Below are 21,620 nucleotides of genomic sequence, written 5' to 3'. Positions count from 1 at the left end.
ACACAAAGATTGTTGTGAGATTATTATGGGATATGGTTTTTATTTGAAATTTGTGTAAGTAATTCTAAAATACTTATGAAAAATATTTTGAATGCTTCGAACTCCCGGAATAACAAGCAGGTTTTTGCTTTTGCATGTAATTCCGAGAGTATCACATTGTAAAAGGAAGAAATGGAAATTTAATTTTTGTTGTTTAAATTATTTTTCAATGATTACTTATGTTAAAATAATTTTTACTATTGGTAAAAGAATCAGAAAATTAAATAATAGATGCTATTAATTTTTTTTAATAAAAAATTTTAATAATCAGCCGGAAGCGTTGTGGCTAAACATACCGTAATATGGTTCATTTACCTTATTGTATGCTTTCAAACTCAATGAAAATGACTTCCTTCTGAAATGTATTTATTAGCAAGATGGCACTGCTTTTTTTCTCTCTATCTCTCGGATCTACGTTTTTTAACCGGGGCGAGAACTTGATAATGGCACTTCCCCTCTCCAGCGTTGAAGATAAATTGTTTAAAAAAAACTTATAAATTTAATAATGGGTGACATTTTTCACGGAAAAATAAAAACTCTTTTATAAACTAGCATTCGTAAATATCTGATTTCTAATAATTTTAATCTACGTAACATAAAATTAAACTTAGGAAATATATTACTGGAAAGGCAACTGAAACTCATAACATTTGGACCTGGTATTTTCTGTCTCTAATTGGACCACAGTTTTGCACGGCGAGCTTTCGTTCCTTCTTGCGGAAGAATCTATCAACTTTTTAAAGAAGGTATAGTTTTATATAGACTCCTCGTTGTATGCAGATAAATTTTAATACCTTTGAGTTAGCTGACAAATGTATTTTTCTAATTCTCGTTCAATCTTTTTAAACAAAGCTAGGCGCTGTAAAAAAAATTGGACACTTTCGTATTTTACTTTTTTTAAACATTTATATAAGCAGAGGACCAACATAGACTATCCCTTTATTTCAAAATTCTCCATCCGCAATTTCAATATTTTAGCTCATCTAACTTCTCAACATCCCCAAGAAAAGAATAATGAAAATAGTTAATTGGTTTGGGATCTTAAGCCACGATTCAGAAGAGAGACAGGCAATTGAATGTTGTAATAGCCATCTCTTTTGTCTGTAGTAAGACATCATTTTAAAACATGTGCTGCATAATTTAAAAGTATAATTTGTGTTACGTTCTTTTGTCTATTGTTATATTCAAACAACAATCAACTAAAATGAAAATCACTTGAATTATTTTAAATTGTGAAAACTATTATTGACATTTTTATACAGTTTCAATCTTATTTCAATATTAAACTACATATATTATTTTTATACAACGATGTAACATGAAATAAGGTTAAGATGAAAGTTATATGTAAACTGTTCTGTAAATACAGGCTGTCCTTTAACTGATCCTGAAAAACTCTATTACAAGATTAATCTCATCAATACCAAATTTCGATCTGATGCGTAATTTCCGAAATATTTCGAAATATTTTTCATCCAATCAAAAAGAGCTTAGAATTGGGAGAGGGGGGGGCGAATTATCAAATGTTATTTTATACTAAATTGCAAAATTTAATATTTTAGGGGAAAAGCAATGAAATAAAACCTTCTCCAAACTATGTCCTTTTGGGAAGAGTTTTTAATTACGATTTGGCAATTATTTAAAATTTACAATGACGTTAATGTGATCTAAATTGAACAGCCCCACTAACATGGTATTCTGCAACTGTATCTAAAATTAAATTTGATAACTAAGTCAATTTTTAGAGAACAAATGATGATATTGGCATGGGACCAGTGTCATTTAACGCATAATTATATAACTTAGACTTGATAAGATTTTGAGCAAAATCGGTCAAGCCGTTTTTTGTAACGAATAAAAACTTTTATAATTGTCATTATTATCACTTATCATTTATATAGTTTTAATGTCATCGGGGATGCAGGGAACGAAACACCCGCTGAGGTTACAAAGGAAAACCTGCTTTGATGTTCGGTTTGACAAAGCTCCTTGAAATTAAAAAAAAATTTCTACAGGCTAAAACTTATTTAAAATAATAAGATAATAATAAGATAATAATAATATAAAAAATGTTAAAACATATGATATTTTTTTATGCTTTCCACTGGGAAGTTAGTCCTGTGGACCTTTCGGGTCGCACCTAGACCGCTTTTTTTTTTAGTTTACAATGAAAACGAAAATTCGAGAAAATTTTGTTCAATTGCCTAACTTGTTGAAAAATTAACTTTAAGATAAATTCCCTGCGATAATAGATTATTTTTATTTTTTTAGTTTTTTTTCATAAAATTAACAGCTACTTAATTTTTTAACAAATTAAACGTTATCAATAATGCCACAAAAGCCCTTGAACTACATAAGTAATGACGAACAGGTTGAGATGAAGCCCGCCTGAACTTGTTGCGGTGCTTCGTGTTACCTTTGATTTGGATACAAAGAATCGCTTTTTAAGCGAAGTCGGTAAACACATGGCGAGTACAGGTGAGACATTACAAGTATATTCTCGTTTCTCGCTCGACTTTGCGCCAATTCACGAGAATGTGAAGGTGACTTTTTAAGATTGATTATGGTATAGTTCAAACAGCTTGTGCTTTTTTTGTAGACATCCTGTATATATTGTTTGCATTACATTATGCAATGCAATTTTATTTATTTTCATTCTGAAAGAAATATTATAATTTTTATAAGAAATAATATATTCTCAAGTATACAGTATAGAATATTACTAAAAAGTTTATTGTTCTAAGATCTAAGCATAAGACGATTACGTAAAAAGCTTATCCTAGATATTTTAATTTCTAATTAGTGGTAGTTTTTAGAAATTACAAAATTTTATGTGTGCAAACAGTCTTTAAATATTAAAAAATAATAATTTTTATTTATTAATATGGTCCTTTTAGATATTATTGTACAAGTCTTAAAGTATATAACAAAAATTTTATGACAGTTTTGGTTCATTTTGACCACTGCATAAATGCATATGAGCTGTAGCGACACTTTGGTTATAGATTGTTAATTTAAAAAAAAAATTCAAACGCGATTCGATTCATGAGGCAGTAGGCAATACTTCTTTAAAAAGACACTTGCTATGATTTTTATGATTTTTATACACGTTTTTTCTAAAAATTTCATTTTCTACGGTAAATTTATTCCTGTACAAAAAAAAGAGTAGTTTTCCAACTTTTTATAGGTTTAGTGTCTAATTTTTATTAGAAAGAATCAAAAACATTTTTATTCTTAAAGATCGATCTCGTAGACTACGTGCAAAATATCATTAGCCAATTTGTTGTATCTTGAATAGTCGATATGAAACGAAAGACTATCGTCCATGTATCGTCCCACAGCAATTCACAAGAAAGAAATGCAATCATCCTACCAGGTGACTGTATTTAATACAGTCACCTGGTAGGTTTGTTTACCTGAAAAGTTTTCTGGGAGATTTGAAAATGGGTGGCCTTTATAGATTTTGAGATGCTCTTTTCGAATTTCCACTTCGCCACCTCGTATCTTTGCCGCTCGCCAAAAAGCCAAATTACGAACGCCAAAAAGTGTTACATAATACGTATTTTCCTCCAAAGTTTTCCACTTAATTTCTTTTCGTTTTTCACTTGACTAAAGTCTCCAATTATTTTTCCTTAACTTCACTTACTTCACTATCTGTTTGTAGAATCTTACAAATGAAACAATTTCCTTTATTACAAGCCATGGCTGAATGAACGCAAACTAATTATTCTATTGAGTTTTGTCGGTAGTCAATTCTTTAACAGTTATAATTTTTTAACATTTCTTCGAATATCAGACGATAAACTATTACGTATCAGGCGATAAACATATGATACCTTATGAGCAGGTATGGTTAAATTTTTAATGGAATTATAAAGATACTTGTCTAGAATTCATGAAGTGAAAAATACAGAAAACCGTCACAAGAACAGGTGGTTAATTTAGTCTTACCAAGACAGAATTAATTCCGTTATCTTTAACCTACAAGCCAAATTATAAAGTTTAATTTACTCTACTCAAAGTCATGCAAGTTGAAAATTGTTTATTATCCACAATTAACCGAAAAATTTCAATAGTTTTAATTTTCTTTTTGTTTTGCAGATATGGGAAAGCAAGTTAAAGGTGGCTATTTATTACGATACACAAGTAAGTTCAAGATCTTTTTCCACTGTCTTTAGACTTACAAAGTTAATGTATTTTTCTTTAATCTCATAGAAAATTGGCTATGGAAATCATGGCGAGAGGAATGGGTAGTATTATACGAGGATTCAACCTTAGCATGGTTTAAAGATAAAGGTACAAAAGATCCACGCGGCTACTTACAAGTTAATGAGGCACCAGAATTATTAGCAAATAGCGAATGGACATTGAGAGTGAGTAAAATTAAGATGTGTAAACAATCATTTCGTAGGTATTTCGTAAATACTCAAAATTCTTTTTTCTTTAGGTCCCATGTCGACCTCAATTACCACCTGATTGTAAGATCAGTCAATTGATTGCAGTTGGCACAAGACGCAGGCGTGGTAAAGTGCATTGGCTACTTGCCCAATCACAAGATGAAGTCAAGTAAGTTTTACCAATTACAAATATTTTTTATTGGTGAGAGCTCTGGCAACATTTTCAAGATTTTATAATAAGACGGGAAAATTTTATTTATTTTCATCTTGAATTTAAATAGTGATGAATAACATTTTACATCTGAGAGAAGTTGCGTTAATTAACGCGAGATGTATATCGTGAAAATTAACATTACATTATTTTATGATAAAATTAAATCCTTTGAAAATTACAGTCCCAAAAAAATGGTTTGAAAATTTTGTTATTGATTATTAAAAGAATATCTATAGTGCGGTGCTCAAAACTGTCTGAAAATGATGAAAATGACAAATTTCTCTAAAATCACATTTGCTCTCGTGTCAGCGTCCTTAGATATTCAATGTCAAATGTCGCAAAAGTCAGTTTTTTGAGAATATCTCAAAATATTCCTTTGCCTTCAAGCGTATTTACATTTATAATAGAAGTTATAAAGGTTTTCTATTTATTATTCAATTTGTGAATGTTCAAATTTGGACAAAATATTTCTCAACCATTTTCTCAAAAACTATAAAAGATAGAGAGTGGAAAATTTGTAGCAGGTAGCTTTGCATAGTAAGTCTTTTCCTGATAATATTAAGGGGTTCAATGGGATTAACTGTGGAGAAAAAAGTTTATCTATAAAAATTAGTTTCATAGCATGTTGATTCCAGAAAGAAATTATTAGACAAATTTTCGGGTTTAAAATGGCCGTCTTTTTATCCTACATGATTTTTTTATAAGATTATCTTATTTGTAAAGATAAAACAAGCACTGATATTTAACACTGTTTTATAGGGTATTTCAACAATTAACTTAATCATTTGTTTATTTTCACTTTCTCTTAGTAATTAATAACATTTCTTTATTTTTGTTTATAGTGATTGGATGACTGCCATTCGAAACACAGTAAGTAAATAATTTATTTTATTTTACCCTCTAGGCATTGTAATACTTCAAATAGCCGCAGTCGAAAATAATCTTTCTATAAATAATTTATACCAAAAAAATTTAAATGATTTGTCTGAAAATTCGTAATTTAATAACATAGAAGAAAGAACATATCTTATAAAAAATATCTTCTTCTTTTTTTGCATTTTTATTTGTATAATAAAAATAATCATAATTTATTCCGAATTTGACATATCCATAATTATATGACATATTATAATATCTCAAGAGAATAATAATTTTGGGTGAAATATGCAGTGTGCCCAATTAAGTCGGCACCATATGGAAAACTTTTTTATTATTTTCTGTATGGAAAAAAATTATTTATGATAAAAAATTTGTGATAATTTGTGTGTACAGATCGATAGTTAATCTAGCATTTTGGCGTTGGCTATCAAAAACTCATTTACTTTTTCAATACATCTTAGACATTAGACAAATTAAAATTACAGCAATTTGTAAGTGCAATCAAGTCAAATAAATGTCGATCTGTAAATATTGTCGATCGTGTAAAAAATAAAGGTACTTTAGGCTTGGTCAAAATTTACAATTGCCGACAATAACCTCGTATACGAATGCATAAAATTTGTGATAATTTCATAGTAGTACGTTCTGGACCAAGAAGAACTTTTAATTAATAATAACTTTTATTCATAAAAAAATTACCATATGTTGCCGACTTAGTTGGACACAGTGTATATTTATTACCAAAAAAGCAATTCAAAGAAAATAATTTGATTTAATTCAAAATTTTCTTTTAGTAGAAGAGAAGATTTCAATATTCTATAAAAAAATAAAGCCATGGTTTACCAAAAATATACACAGGATAAAAAAAAATTTAATATGACGTAGCAATTACAAAAATATTTACATGTTAATAAAAATTCATCTAAAAATTGTATAAACTTTAGTATTTAATTTCTTTAAAACGTTTCTGCAGATTTAAGTCTATTCAAACAAATCGTACACATGTACAAAAAAGCTAATATAATGGTTTCTGCGGAAATTAGTTCTCTCACTTATTTCAAAAAGCAGTGTACCAAATTTTTGGAAGCGTTGAATACTTAGGAGTTACGCAAACATGAGCATACAAGAATAGCTACCTTTTGATAAATTAAAATATAAATAAAAGCGTTATACTCCAATCATGTTAGAGTTTCGCGTCTGAATCTAACGGATTAAGCTGAATTTTTGTACAAACATTTACTTGGATAGTACAAATGTTGTCTCAAAAGTTACATATGCGCTTTGTTAGACATTCAAGGTCAAGGTCGCGTGTGCACTTCCTTAGATATTCTAGGTCGCAAAAATCAATTTTTTGAGAATATATCGTTTCCTTTGCTTTCAATCGTATTTATATAAAAGTTGTAAAGGATAAAATGTCAACAAATTTTGGTTGAAACTATTTTTTTGTACGATGAACCGTTTTTTTGAAATAAACGATGCAGAAGATGGAGCGCTCAGCATTTATAAAGATAAGGTATTCAATAATTATTTATCAAATATTACTTAAATAATTATTTAATGCCTTATATTTATAAATTTTGACTGTGCGCTTAGGTACGTATAGCTGAGCGCGCCATATTCTGCACCCTTAATTTCAAAAACGACCCAGCGTATAAAAAAAGATCTACAATTAAACTCTATAATAAATGCTAATACGATTCTATAATATATGTTAATACAATTCTTTTTACTATCAAATAAGTATCAATCTTTTAAACGATAGATATATGTATTAAAAAAATATCTAAGATTTACTAGCCAAGCGGTAAATTTCCTTTGATCAGTGTTTAAGAAGATTTAAATGGCTTTACCTAACATGCATACTAATGAAAGTTTCGTTTTGATATATGTATAAATTGATATCGGTTGTGCTTAATTCGATATATTATTCTTCTGGACCTTAAAAATCAGAAACACTTTGTATTGCTATTTATTCTGGAACAAACTTTAAAAAATATTTTTTTATTATATTTTAATAAAATTTTCCGTTAGATTTAATATTCGATTCACAAAACTCAATATATGTATATAGTAATAATTTCATTTAATAAGCTGATTTTTTCCAGTTATAATATCTTATAAATTCAATATTCTATGCTTAGCTAATGCAACGAAAACAACCATAAAAAGTATAAATTGACCATAACCATTCTATCAAGATAGATGTAACAATTTGAGAAAACGGTAAAATACTTATTCTGCACTTATTCTAAGTATCATTAAATAAATTATAACTGCGCAGTAACTTTTACACCACAATGTACCTGTTGGCTTTAAAAGGCGTAGCCAATTCCGTCCGCGGTATGCCCATGGTAGTGGGTTCGATTCCCACCATCGCATCAAAAATTAATATAATTAATAGTTGTAATGAGCTGGTGTAGTACATGGTATATGCATTAAGGAGGGAGGTGCACTCAGCCTCTGAAATTGAGGAGCTGATAAATGAAATTATCAGCGGAAAAGGTGGTAAAACACATATATGGTATCACAATGGGCTCTAAAGCCTAATTGTGCCCTTCGTAGTCAGCCAATATAGCCTAACCTAACCTAGCCTATCGAATGGGCTCTATAGCCTATGTGTTTCCTTTGTGGACAGCCAATATAACTTAACCTTCTCTGAGTCATTTGCACGACAATTACCTAAACATGATACCAATAACATAGTAGGAAATAATAGTAGAATTTAGTGCTTATCAATTATGATGTATGATCCCTAGTACAATACGTTGCTTGATGCCAGATACATCACGGTGCATCTTTCAACTTGTATCTCTTCAACATTTTACTTTATGTTTTAAGTTGAAACGTCATAAAAAATACCCACAAATAAGTAGTATATATATAATGGGGTTTAAGTAATAACTTACTAACTAACTTAATAAGTAGTAACTTACATGGAAAGTAATTAAGTCCTCGGTTTCACCGAGTCTACGAGGCAACTCTCTATAATAATTTTTCCAACCAATTATGGTTATGTTTTCCTTATAGCGAAGAGTATTCGATGTTGAATCACAACAAATCAAAAATGATGTTACATGTATTCGTTAGCAATAAGATATCAAATTTATTTCGGTCTTATAGAAGATATTTGACAAATGATTGATATATTTATTACTCTATATGTTTGTGTATAGAATAACGGAAATGTGTACGTGACCGCTGACAACTTACATTTTCAAGTATTATTTCCTGCCCCGACAACTTCAATTCATTTTCTGAGCATACCTACTTCATTTTCTTGTAGGTACCAATGCCAACATCGGCAATTATATTCGTTGCCGATGAATTCGTTGTTATTATTCTATTAATAGTGTGTACGGTACCGATACCAACCTAAATTCATTTGATTAATTTGTTTGTAAGGTAATCGGTATTGAAATTGGATACCTAAATAGAAATTTATGGTGGGTAGTAGATTTCGTATCTAAGCAAAATTAGAGCAAACTAGAGTTACTTACAAAAAACAAAACTGAAAGCTAAACAAAAAGTTATTCTTCTATACTTAAAACTTTCATTGCTAAGAGAAAGTATGCTACAAACTTTTGGTATATTTCGTCGTATCATTGATGGTGTTCGTTTTTGTTATATCAGTTTAAAATAGAATTAAAATTACATTTATTTCTAAAAAATATAAAATTACCGGATCATTGGTACGTATTAAAAAATTATTAGGCCGATGTCACCAATAGTACCTGATAATATCGCCGATCCTGTAGACATTTCCATAAAATAATTTCTGTGTATATCTTTCTACTGACAAATGATATAGATTGATTAGGTTTTTCATGACATTATTAGATTGGAAATGATTTTTATCGAATTATTTAGTAAATAATTTGAGTTTTTATCATCTTATTATATCGTATATGAAATATATTAGAGTATATTAAGTTTAGTCCCAAGTTTGAAACGCTGGGGAATATTGACGATAAGAACAAAATTTTGTTAAAGAGATTCATAAAGTGTCACCTGATTAGTCCATTTTCGTTTGTCCGCCTGTCTGTCCTTCATCACGATAACTGAACTAACAACGTAAGGAAATATTGAGCTGAAGTTTTTATAGTATGTTCCGAACGTAAAAAGTAACTTTAAGTACGCAAATGAATAATATAAGTCAATTGGGTTATGAATCCGTAAGACCCATCTTTTAAACCGTAACAGATAGAACAAAAATTGAATTTTTTTTAAATATCTTTGTTTTTCCAAAGGTTGAAGGTCCAAATTAGGGAGAAACTTTTCATTTTCTCAATAATTATAAAAGATGAAAGACGATTTTTTCGTTTCAAGAGTGTAGATTCCCAAAAACAATGACCGCCATTAAACTTATCTTGTGAAAATAATACAACCACTTGTGAAAATAATACAATCACTGATATTCAAAGCTGTTTTTATAGGGTATTTTAACACTTAACTAAGTGAGCTGTTAAGCTATGCTATTTTCACTATTATTTTATTTAATTAAAGTATAATATCTAAATAAGAACAAGAAAAAATAGCTGTTTTTGAATTGTTTTCACTCAAAATTTATGATTTCACATTTCAAAGTATCTACGCATTCGCAAAATATATTAATAAAATTATCTGTTCATCATGCCTCGTCGGCACTTTAAAATTTAAATGAAATTCAGTGCTCTAGATACTTGAGAAGATATGGTGGGCCAATTGTTTTGTTCTTCATGTTAAAAGGTTTGTTTAGTCAGGTAAAAAGTGTGACATATTCTAGAATAGCTATGTAAAATTTTTGTCATGGAAAAAGTCGAATAATTCAACTTATTTTAACAGATAATACTCACCTAAAATGTATTTCACGCAGATAAGAATGGAAAACATAGTTAGAAATTCAAATACAGACTTGTAGTTCAAAATGACTTCATTTTCAAGCTAAGCTTAAAATTTAGAACATTAAAACTTTTTGAAGTTTTGAAAACCAACCTTTATGATAGATCAACTTAATATTTCAAATCCAACAGATTTCAGAATCAACGCGATCCAGAGGAATATTTGCAAGTCAAAAATTTTCACATTTAATATTTTCTGATTTTGAAAAAATTTTCGTTTTTATGCTCGTTTTTATGCTCGTTTTTTCAAATTTTTACATTAATCATGATTTTACTTCATAAAAATATCAAAATACGTAATTCCTATAAGAAAATGGTATGCAAAGTAAGAAAAATACAAATAATCAAACATTCATAAAAATGTTTGCATAGCAAATTCTTAAATGTACATGCATATAACGCAGTGGGTAAATTGAGTACATTTTACTGTATCAAAATTGTGTACACAATTTTTAAATATTGAAAAACTAAAACTCACCTAAATCTACACTAAAATGACTTGAAAACGTAATTTTAATTATTAGAATAATTTCTAGCAATTATAATTTATATTGCTAAAAGATAATGAAAAATTACTTAAAAAAAAGCTTTTAACAAACACAAAAAAACCGACTTAAAAAAAATTTTTTATTTTGTGGTTTTTAGTGAATCTGAAGTACACTTTCTCACTTACACTAATTTGTCACTTAAAAAATAATGATCGAAATCGGTTGGCGTGATAGTAAGTTATTCGTCCATTTGTCGCGCACATACTTAATACAAATTTAAGACTTATATCATTTTCTCATGGATGCCACAGCCAGAACTGGGCCAAATTGAAATAGAACCACACAGGATACGCCAGCTTTCAAAAAAAAAATCATCAAAATCTGTTCATCCAGTCAAAAGTTCTGAGGTATCAAACATACAGTCGAATTGAGGACATTATATAAGAATCTCCTCTTTTTGAAGTCGATTAAAACTGACCTTAAAATGATGTTTAAATCAGAAACTTTACTAATTTTACGGGATACTAGTTAACGCAGTAGGCGCAACCAATTTCGGGTGCCAGATGTACTTCATCCTTCACCCAATGTCAATAAATAACAGCTTTTTTACCATTGTTTCATCCCACTAAAACGTGCCGGGGATAAATCGATCAATCTAATAACATTTTCAATATTCCCTGAAAAAAATGCAAAGACCAAATTTATTCAAAAGTTTTTCTGCCATCGAGCGCCACTGTAAATTTGATATTTAAAATGAAAAATATTTCAACCCTTCAGTCACTTGCGGGCCATCGATTTCCACTGTATGTGCAGAGTCAAGAAGTTCATTTAAAGAAGAGGCGCTAACGATAAAATCTTTTAAATTTCCATAAATTTTGGTAATTTTAAAAATAACAGGATAATTACGCGGTAGTTTCTCATATTATCTTCCAATAATATAATCAGCCAGTATTTAGTTAATGGATTATTACGCAAATAAAGCTCATAATAATTTCTCCTAACAACCATGTAGAAATGTGCCTCATTTATCACTGCCCATACAAAATAAATTCAATAATACATGCATGATTTTGACAATCTAAACAGTAAGTTGCTTTACTGGATATAATACACAGACCGTGAGCGTATAATAAAGCAAAATTTCTATGATTCTTTTTATCCACCTTTTCAGAACTGATAAACGTAAATTTGATAATGAAGAAAAGCAAAGTTTCAACTGAATTACATGTCGAATTTATGATCAACAAGATTTTCCATTTTCGTGTTTTTTGGGCCTTTTTTCATCAGTCGAAATTTATTTTGGATTTATTTTTGCAATTGCACTGCATTTTTCATTTCTTGCGACAGCTGCTGAGTTCCTGTTATTATTTTCACGTAATGTGATGCCAATAATTTTTCTCGAGTCACGGTTTAAAATCACATTTGTCTATATAACCAAACTTTTTCAATTCATTAAGAGTCAAATAAATCATGAAAATTTTGATTTATTTTGAGCTCATGGTCTAACATGAATGTTCTTTCTTTATCCACGTATTTCACGTATGCTTTTATATCTGTCTCTATAAATAAATAAACAAATTTTATTATTTATTATTTAAAATGGAAAACTTCAAGGATTGTTTAACAAACACTGCTTGATTATTGTGATAGATACAATAAATTTATACATAATCTTAGCGTAATTTAAAATCTTATCGGAGATAAATTATATTATCTATTCGTGGAAATGTGTTGATAACTGATTTAGCTCTAATCTGAAAAGTTTATTTTCTAAAGTTTAAATTGATATATTCTGTTACCCTTAGATGTAATCTTCGAAATAATAGTCGCATCAATGAAGGTTTTTACTCAGGACTCCTCAATAAGCACTAATTTTGATAATTTTTTTTTCAAAATGTTTTTTTTTTTTTTTTTTTTTTTTGTAAATTATTTAAAATCAGAAACATTTCGTAGCGGGAAAATAATCTGGAGAAGTAAAAGGCAATGTCCCGACTGATATATCGAGGCACAGCCTAAATCGCTAATGATAGAAGTTTGAAATTCTGAGAGGATATAATTTTCCACTTTGGGTGTCATTTTAGAGAGGATTTTTTGAAATTCATCCTCGAAAGGGGTGAAAGGGGATGAAATTCTATATGAAAATAAATAGAAACCGTCATTTTTGAATTCACTACTTTAAAACAATTTTAAAAATTGTTTCACCTATAGAATGCTACATTATCTGTAAGTAACATGGGCTATATTTTATTTTCAAAAAATTCCTCCGCACCACAAATAAAAATCCATTAAATAGTGCAACCGATATTTTTGAGTTCAATTCGTAACCAACCGATTTTAAAAATTCTTTCACCAATAGAATGCTACATTTTCAACAAGTGACAAGAGTGTATTATTTTTCCAAAATAATTAGGGATTCGCACTAAAAGTTAAAATTCATTAATTAATGAACAAAAGTGAAGGTAAAAGAATTGAAGGCTATGACGAAGATAATTGCTAGGTTGTTTCAATTATTTCAAAAATATTTGTGTAACTTATATAAAATAAAAATGTATTTAAACTTAATAACAATAAAATAGATTTTTACTTTTGATGCGGAACCCTAACGTATTTTTATTGGGTTAACTTTATACGAACATTGAATGTATTGATTCACTTATATAGACATCGAATTTTCTCAATACGCATTTATCAACAACGTAAATACAAACACAAAAATAAACAATTTAAAATTTAATTATACATAAAAAAAAATGATTAAATTGATTTTTTTTTTTATTTGAAAATTGTATCCATTGTTATGTTGTACCAAATTTCACCCTACATTCTTATTTTTGTGAAACGAGTGATGTTACCAATTCACCCAGCATTCAATTTAATAGCTTTTTATCATTCCTTAAAATGTTTCGAAATTACTAAGATTATAAATGTGGAAATCACAATCCACTTTAAACTCTCTATGAGTTAGTTATCTTCTTAATATTAAAATCTTTGTTTTAAAATGTCAAAACATTCGACCTTGACGTTGGGCTTCCCAATAAACTTTATTCGAGTGTGGCAATATGTAAAACGCAAATTGATGAGAGAAATTTTCACATCACGAGATTAAAGATAATTCTCAATTCCTAGAATTCCTTTGCCATCTTGAAACTTTTTCGTAACGTTCCCAACTTGTATACCATAATTATTTATAACAATATGATTACTATAGTTGAAATATGAAAACACATTAAATGAAAATATTGATAAAATAATTTTTAATTTAACTTTACTACAAAAGAAAATTAAATTTAAAAAAAAAGAAAGTATATCATATAACAAAAGCTTGTCGTCATTTTCTTTTGTCATTAAAGAAAATAATGAAAAATCAATCGATCATATTGTAATATACCACCGTTTATAATTTTGTTGTGAAAATTCATTAATTGAGTTATATTTTACTCCGTTTTATGTTTATTAAATTTCAAAAATATTAAATTATTATACTTCTGCTTCTTCTATTGCGGTTCTTTTGATTAATTTATTGTTTTTGATAATTTTAGAATTTGATATAGCAATAGGTATCATTTCATTGGTAAACATAATTTGTTTGTATTTTGATTTTCTGGAACACGAATATATGCCTCTTCAACTTGCCGAATGTAATTTTAAAGCAAGAATATGTTCAAAATAGATTCAGTTCGTCATTTTTTCGAAAATATAAATAGGTTTCGTGAATTAATTTTGAAAAAGTCTCAAATGATTTTGTATCAATTAAATATCACAAAAATATTGGATCTGGCACTTTCATTTAATGAATTGTTGATGGCAAAAGGTTTGAATTGAGGATGCATGGAACTTTTTCGCTTTTAAGAATTTTATGTCACTTGAAAGTAGGTAGGTGATTACCATTACGGTCCAAAACAATCATTAGAACTTCAAATGGTCAAGTAAAATTTAGTGCACGAAAAAGGAAAAATAATTTTTTCAACTGGATATTCACAACCCTGAATAAAACGATTGAGAGAATAAAGATTAAAATTTAATTACTTTGTAAAAACATCGTTTTTTATTCCCATCCAAAAGACAAAAAAAATTCAATAATATTCTTTCAAAAAAGGGTGAGACCTTTCTCCCTTGGTGAATGTATAGGTAACAATACTAACATCATAATTCCCTCGTACATGAAGTTTATTTTCATCTCAATACACAATTTTCTGGAACATCCTTTGACCGATGTAACCTACCCCAAAATTCAAAAAGAGTTTTTTGTAGATAAACTTTATCAACTTTGTGGTACTTTAAATATTTTTCAAAATCGTACACTACAACACAAGATCTTAAGAAATTGTGGAATTTGCATCTTATAGACGAAAAATGAATGCATTCTATCCTATTCTCAATCTTTTAATGGTCAAATACTGACCGTAGTAAAGTAAATACCTAAAACCCTAAAATTTAATTTTTTTAAATTCGTTGTTTTTAGTGCTCTTAATAAAGGTACACCTTTTTTCATTTCTGAAAGTGCACCAAAGTTCTGAAAAATAGCCACTTCCATCGAAAATGTATATTAACGATTCTTCCTGTAATACACTGGACATTATTTTTAGTACAGTCTAAACTATGTAAAAAACCATGTAGGTATTTTCCATTTAACATTTAACATTTATCAAGCACTTTCAGTTTTGTTTAAGGTATTTCGATACCGTAAAAATGAAAATGACTCCAAAAGGTTAGAATATTATACATCAATTAATCACCCAGTCATTTGTAAAAAATTCATATCGATTCTAGTCTAGAAATTAACTATCAAAGTCAGTGTTTTTACAAAAAAAAAACACATTTCTCATAAACTGTACCTACAGAGAACCGATATGAATTTTTCACAAAAGACGTGTAAAAGGGTGAATTATTAATTATATAAAAGACATTATTTTGGAATCACATGTAATGTTATAGTAATATCACGTAGAACAGTTTTAGTTTTGCGTTTATTTTTGACTTAGTATATATCAGTTTTTCATTTTTATGCTCAGGTTTATATAAATGATTAAGTATTGAAAAAGATACATTTTTTAATTTGGATAAGATTATATAAAGCTTAAAACTAGAGGACTATTGGGAAAACTTTGTAAATGGTAACATTTTTAGAAGCACCTATTGATCTAGTCACCTATCTTATATATTGTTAGGCCCTGGACAGCATCCTTAAAATCGTGGTTCTAACACACTAAATGAATCATATTATTATTATTAGTGAGTAATAGTATTTTATTATTATAATAATAACCTAATTTTAGTAATCGTAAATAGAAGTTTAATTTTAATTATTTAGCTAGTCAGCAAAATTAATATTTAATATTGTTCATTTCACGTCACATTTTGACCTAAAAGTTTTGACCTAAAAGTTTTAATTTAAAGACTCACTGAATGATCAGAATTCATACAGTAATTATACTAACGTAGACATCAACATTATACAGTAATTATACGACATTAAAATTGGGATCATTTATTAATTATACAATTGTCCACATTTACGACTTCAAAAGTGAAAACACATGTAAAACAAGTGAAAGCAAACAAATGACTGAGTTAATTCTTGTAATACCATGTATAGTCAGTGTTGATTTCTTTATCACATTACACATACAAACATGTGACACATACATAACTGATAATCAAGTATAGTACATATTATAAAATTTACGTCTAATTGGCGCCCTCACGGGTAAACAGTGATGTTTACGAAAAAATGTTTCAAACAAAAGTTGTTTAATTTTTGATAAGGAACATTTTTTACATTTAAACTTTTGTTCTATCTCTAACGGTTTACAAGATGGGTCCTACGGACCCAAGACCCAATTGAACTATGATGTTCATTTACGAACTTGACCTCACTTTTTACGTCCTGAGTACGCTGTAAAAATTTCAGCTCGATATCTTTTTTCGTTTTTGAGTTATCGTGTCCACAGACGGACGGACGGACGGACGGACAACCGGAAATGGACTAATTAGGTGATTTTATGAACACCTATGACCAAATTTTTTTCCTAGCATCATTATTTTTAAGCGTTACAAACTTGGGACTAAACTTAATATACTATGTATATTTCATATATACATGGTATAATAATTAAAACATTTTCAACATATAAACAATATACCAATAGTATTAAAAGATTATCAGTGTATTTGTTCAACTACAAATTTATCCTCCAAAATATCCTCCAAGAAGGATTTCTCCAAGTATTTCCTTATAAAATATTAAGACTGGATGGTGGCAACTCCCTCCCGTGGACCCTTAACCAAGTAGTAACATAAATATGTAAACAACAAATGTGCATTAAAATGAGACCAAGAAAAGACAGTTGAACAGTTGAATTTTCAACAAGGTTTCCGTGCCTTAATATCATAATACCTAACTCAGTACATGAAGTTGATTTTCACGATATAATAATGATGTTACGAGTATTATGCTACCTACCGTGATACCATTTTTTAAGTGTTAAAAAAAGAACCTGTAAAAAATACACACACATAGCTACCATCTTCTCTTATCAAAAGAAAAATTGTTATTATTAAACTTTTTTGAAGTAGCAGTCAGACAGGCGACCAAAAGATGAGAGCGAAAAGCTGTATGTACATATATGTCACCGCATTATTGTAAGAATCGTTAGTTTGTAATAAATCTAGACAGATTTACAGCACTAATCACTTCTAGTCCCATTTTTAAAGGTGACAAGTTTGTGTGTCTAAAGAGTTGCAAATCGAAATGAAGAGATTGAGATAGTGTCTGCGAAAAATGTCAAAACAGTTGATTAAAAACAAAACTTAAACAAAATAATTACATTACCAGCTGGTATTTGTAGTTCCTATGCTAAACTTTGGCAAAACCCACTTTTCGACAGAATTTAACGAATTGTTTTCACAAACTAAGAGTAGGGCTTACTATTTAATCCCAAAGTTACAGAAATTTTGACCGTTTAAATTACGAGGTAATTAATAACTACGTTGCCAATTTTGACAATTTACGTCAAAATTAATGTCTCGAAAACAAAACAGCGTAGTGCTATTTTTTTTTCATTCTAAAAAAATTACACTCAACTCTTCTACTTTTTTTACAATTCTGTCGAGAGAATATCTTAATGTAGTAAAAAATAGCCAGGATGACAGTGAGTTTTACATGCTTTGATCCTGGAAATTGTGAACTTCGCAGTTGATTTTCTCATGATCTAAGCAACCAAAAATTCAGCAATTCCGAGATCTTCCAGCTGACATTATTCTGAGCCTGTAAAAAAAATAAACAAATCTGTCGACACTTACGCGTTCATAAAAAAACATGCCGCTGTTTGGAGGAAAAACCGATAAAAACCTAACTTCTTTCTACGACTTTTTGCAAAAAAAAAGCAGCAGGAAATTTGTCGGACACTATGACCATTTAATAACATTATTAATTATTTAACAATTCAGCAAAAATGAACTACGTATGTATTGAAAGGCAAAAATACTTAAGTACGGCAGTCCGAGCTCGTAGGCAAACTCGGCGCAGTATTTTTGTGGGACAAAATATATTATTGTTTAATAATTATTAATGTTATCAAGAGGTCATAGTGTCCGACAAATTCCTTGCTACGTTTTTTCAGACCGATAGTTTAAATATGACGTCATTGTGCTCACTTGAGAACGCAGCCACTCACGAAATTTCAAGTATGTTTTAAGCATTTTACAAAGCACCCTTTCTGTCCCGCGGTCTATTTGTTTGATTAAACATTTTATGATTAAGTCCAATTCATTAAGTTCACTAAAATACTTTTTTTTGCTTTATGGAAGATTGTTACATCCCGCTTCAAACCAAGGCTCCGTTTTACTCTTTGTCAACAACTTTGTTTTAAATTAAATTAAATAAATTAAATTAAATTAAGTTATAATTATGTATACATTGAAAATGGCTGATTATTTGTTCCATCTAACAAAAATAAAAGCGTAAGATTGTACATATTATTATTTGTTCACAATATATCGCTAGTTTACAATCTTACCAGATTTATTATAACTAACTCGAATCTCAGCGTAAACTGGTGGCATATATACACAAAAACATACATAAATGGAAAAGTATGTCATTTCTATTTGGAAGAAAACATCATTATACAGTATGTATTATAAATAACATAGGTCTGAAAAGGCAATCGGAAAAATAAACCCGGAAAAAAATAAGAACGAAAATTTTGCCTGGATTATTGATGTATTCAATTACAAGTGGGTTGGGTTGAGTTTGTCGACTGTAGAGGAGCTGGTTGGGCTCTGAAGTTTTAAGCCTCTTTCGCTTAACTTTTTTTTTTAATTTTGTTATTTGTTCAATCAAACAGTTCATCGGTTTGTACCTACTAAAACGTCTTATTGCTCCATTACTGATCTATTTTTCGAGTACTTAAAAGTTGACACGTTCCTCGAAATGATTATTTGCAATTTTGTATGATATAACTCTTTATCACCAGTTTAACGAACTTTGTCCTCAGCTAGAGTAGCCTCTAACAAAGAGAGTATAAGAGTAAAGATCTAAGATTCCAGGAGCATTGGTAAGGAGATTTTTGAATCATACTGATTCTGCATTAAAACATAGACATTATGATATTTACTTGGTGCTTGATGTACAATCAACAACCATATAGAACACCAAAGCATGAGCTAGCTATAAAATGAAAATCACACAAATACTTTATATATTTCAAAGTACTACTAGAGGTACTAAAAACCTTATCTCTGTTAGTATTGATTTCTCAATATCTCTTTTCATTCACTGACTGTTTTACAGGAATCATTTACAGGACCGCATTTTTGTCTATCAGATAATATTCCGATATTTGAGATGCAATTTCAGTAGCTGCTGCATATTTAAAATTGTTTTTAGAAATTCGACCAGTATAATAATTTAAACAAATGTATGGAACTCAACAAAATTAGTGTTTTTACAGCGCGAGTGTCTAGAGGAGCAATTCCATTGAGGCATTACTGAACGAAGTGTGGCTCGATATTTATTAGTAAGTGTTGCCTATTGTAGGCGTGCGGCAACGTGGCACAGGATTCAATTAAATGTCGCATGCGCTTTCTGGTACATGAAAGTGGCATGCGCTTAAGCGATGCCACTCCGGCACTTTCAGTTTGATACATCATGTCATTACAAAAAATCGGGGCAGCTGCTTACTTGGTAATCACTTTGAATCGTAAAAGGAAAAGAAAAACGCTACGATATTGGAGATGAGAGTTATTTGTTGACGATTAAGAAATATAATTTGTACAACAAGTTCGTTGCTGACGATGATGTTTCATATGGAAAATCTACAAGGTTAAGTAGAGAAGATTTTCATTACTTATTACTTGAAACAATTTTAATATGACGCAAAAATATGAGACCAACTTTCGGGAAGCAATAACACTTCGCGTGAGATTGTTAGTTACATTGAAATATTTGGTTATCCATTGCTTACGTACCTGTTTCGATGAAATCCGATGAAATGCTAGCCACCAATTCTTGATTTTTTTACCTTCATCACTGTACAATTTCTATTTAAATAAATTAACCATTAGTAAATAAACCATTTATTTATACTTACGTACTATAGCTATATTTACCCGATAACTGGTCCATACCATGCTGTATGATACAAGCCGCAACGATTCGTTCTCTGCTGGATAAACAACGGTACTGTTCGACACGTGGATTCTTGCCGAGAGATGACGCAATCGCCTGGCAACAACAATCAACATGTAACATGCGGCAAGGAGAAATTTTTTTTTTGTCTCTATGTTTTTCTTCTATTGAAAGACTGTGTGTAGCATGCGCCAATACCGCATACTACATGTTGTGCCTGCTCAGTTGAATTGCGCCTTAAGATCTGTTCCACTAAAAATTTGTTTTACAAAAGCTGTAGAGCTAGCGTAAATCTTGGCTACTCATTTTAAAAACACACAGAATTGAGAAGCTGTCGCCAAAGTTGCAGTTTAGCGGAGACTTTTCTTTCAAGGATCCCGATGATATGGAAGTCAAGAGATAATTTAATAAAATATGTAAAAAAACTTTTAAGATGTCAGCATTTATTTCAGATGCCGTGTCATTCTACAGTCTTTCATATTTTCTATCTCTGCCAACAATCTTCACTTCCCGGAATTAGATTTTCAATTCTGCTACACAAATTCGTCTTTTGACACTCTTCGTCTCCAGTTCTTCAGCGCAGTTCTAAGTGTAGTCTGAGACTTTTTAAGTCTATCCCCTCATTTATGGCATGATTGGTCATACCGAAATAGTTTATCATTATGAACGAATTTACATAATAAATATCTCTCCATCTTAACGTGAGTGGTAGCTTATTCGAGTTAAGATCCTGGTAGGATGTACGGTTTTTTCTTAAATACATTATATTGAAAAAAATGAAATTATTCAAAAGAGTAAATCCCTGTTATAAGTTGAAAAACACAGATCTAATACTTGAAGGACCACTGCTGAAAAAAATATAAACAGATTACGAATAATCCACCTCTGCCAGTCACTATCACATATTATTTCTCTATCCACAGTTTTCTATCCTTTTCGTGTTTGTAAACAATTCAAATAGCAGAAAGTTTGAATTGGAGAACATAAAAAGTTTGTAGAAATTACCCTTAAGGCGCCGGTGTCTCTAAAACCAACTCTGATCTTTGAGAGTAATATTTCACTTTAATAAATTCAAAAATATTCTATGCGTGTATA

At 29.6% G+C, this 21,620-nt stretch overlaps 1 protein-coding gene across 1 annotated transcript in view; it reads left to right on the top strand.

Moving 5' to 3' along the window:
* Window positions 1-21,620, top strand: part of LOC123292779 — an 83,299-nt gene that overhangs the window by 16,414 nt on the left and 45,265 nt on the right. The window contains exons 2-5 of the mRNA XM_044873493.1: window positions 4,141-4,185; window positions 4,255-4,412; window positions 4,487-4,605; window positions 5,493-5,520. Coding sequence (XP_044729428.1) covers window positions 4,143-4,185; window positions 4,255-4,412; window positions 4,487-4,605; window positions 5,493-5,520 — 348 coding nt within the window. The 5' untranslated portion in view covers window positions 4,141-4,142. The remainder of the gene's footprint in view (window positions 1-4,140; window positions 4,186-4,254; window positions 4,413-4,486; window positions 4,606-5,492; window positions 5,521-21,620) is intronic.

This window comes from Chrysoperla carnea, chromosome 2, assembly GCF_905475395.1.
Source record: "Chrysoperla carnea chromosome 2, inChrCarn1.1, whole genome shotgun sequence".
Classification (NCBI taxonomy): domain Eukaryota; kingdom Metazoa; phylum Arthropoda; class Insecta; order Neuroptera; family Chrysopidae; genus Chrysoperla; species Chrysoperla carnea.
Note: the sequence above shows the minus strand (reverse complement) of the source record. Positions and strands in the feature narration are given on the sequence as shown.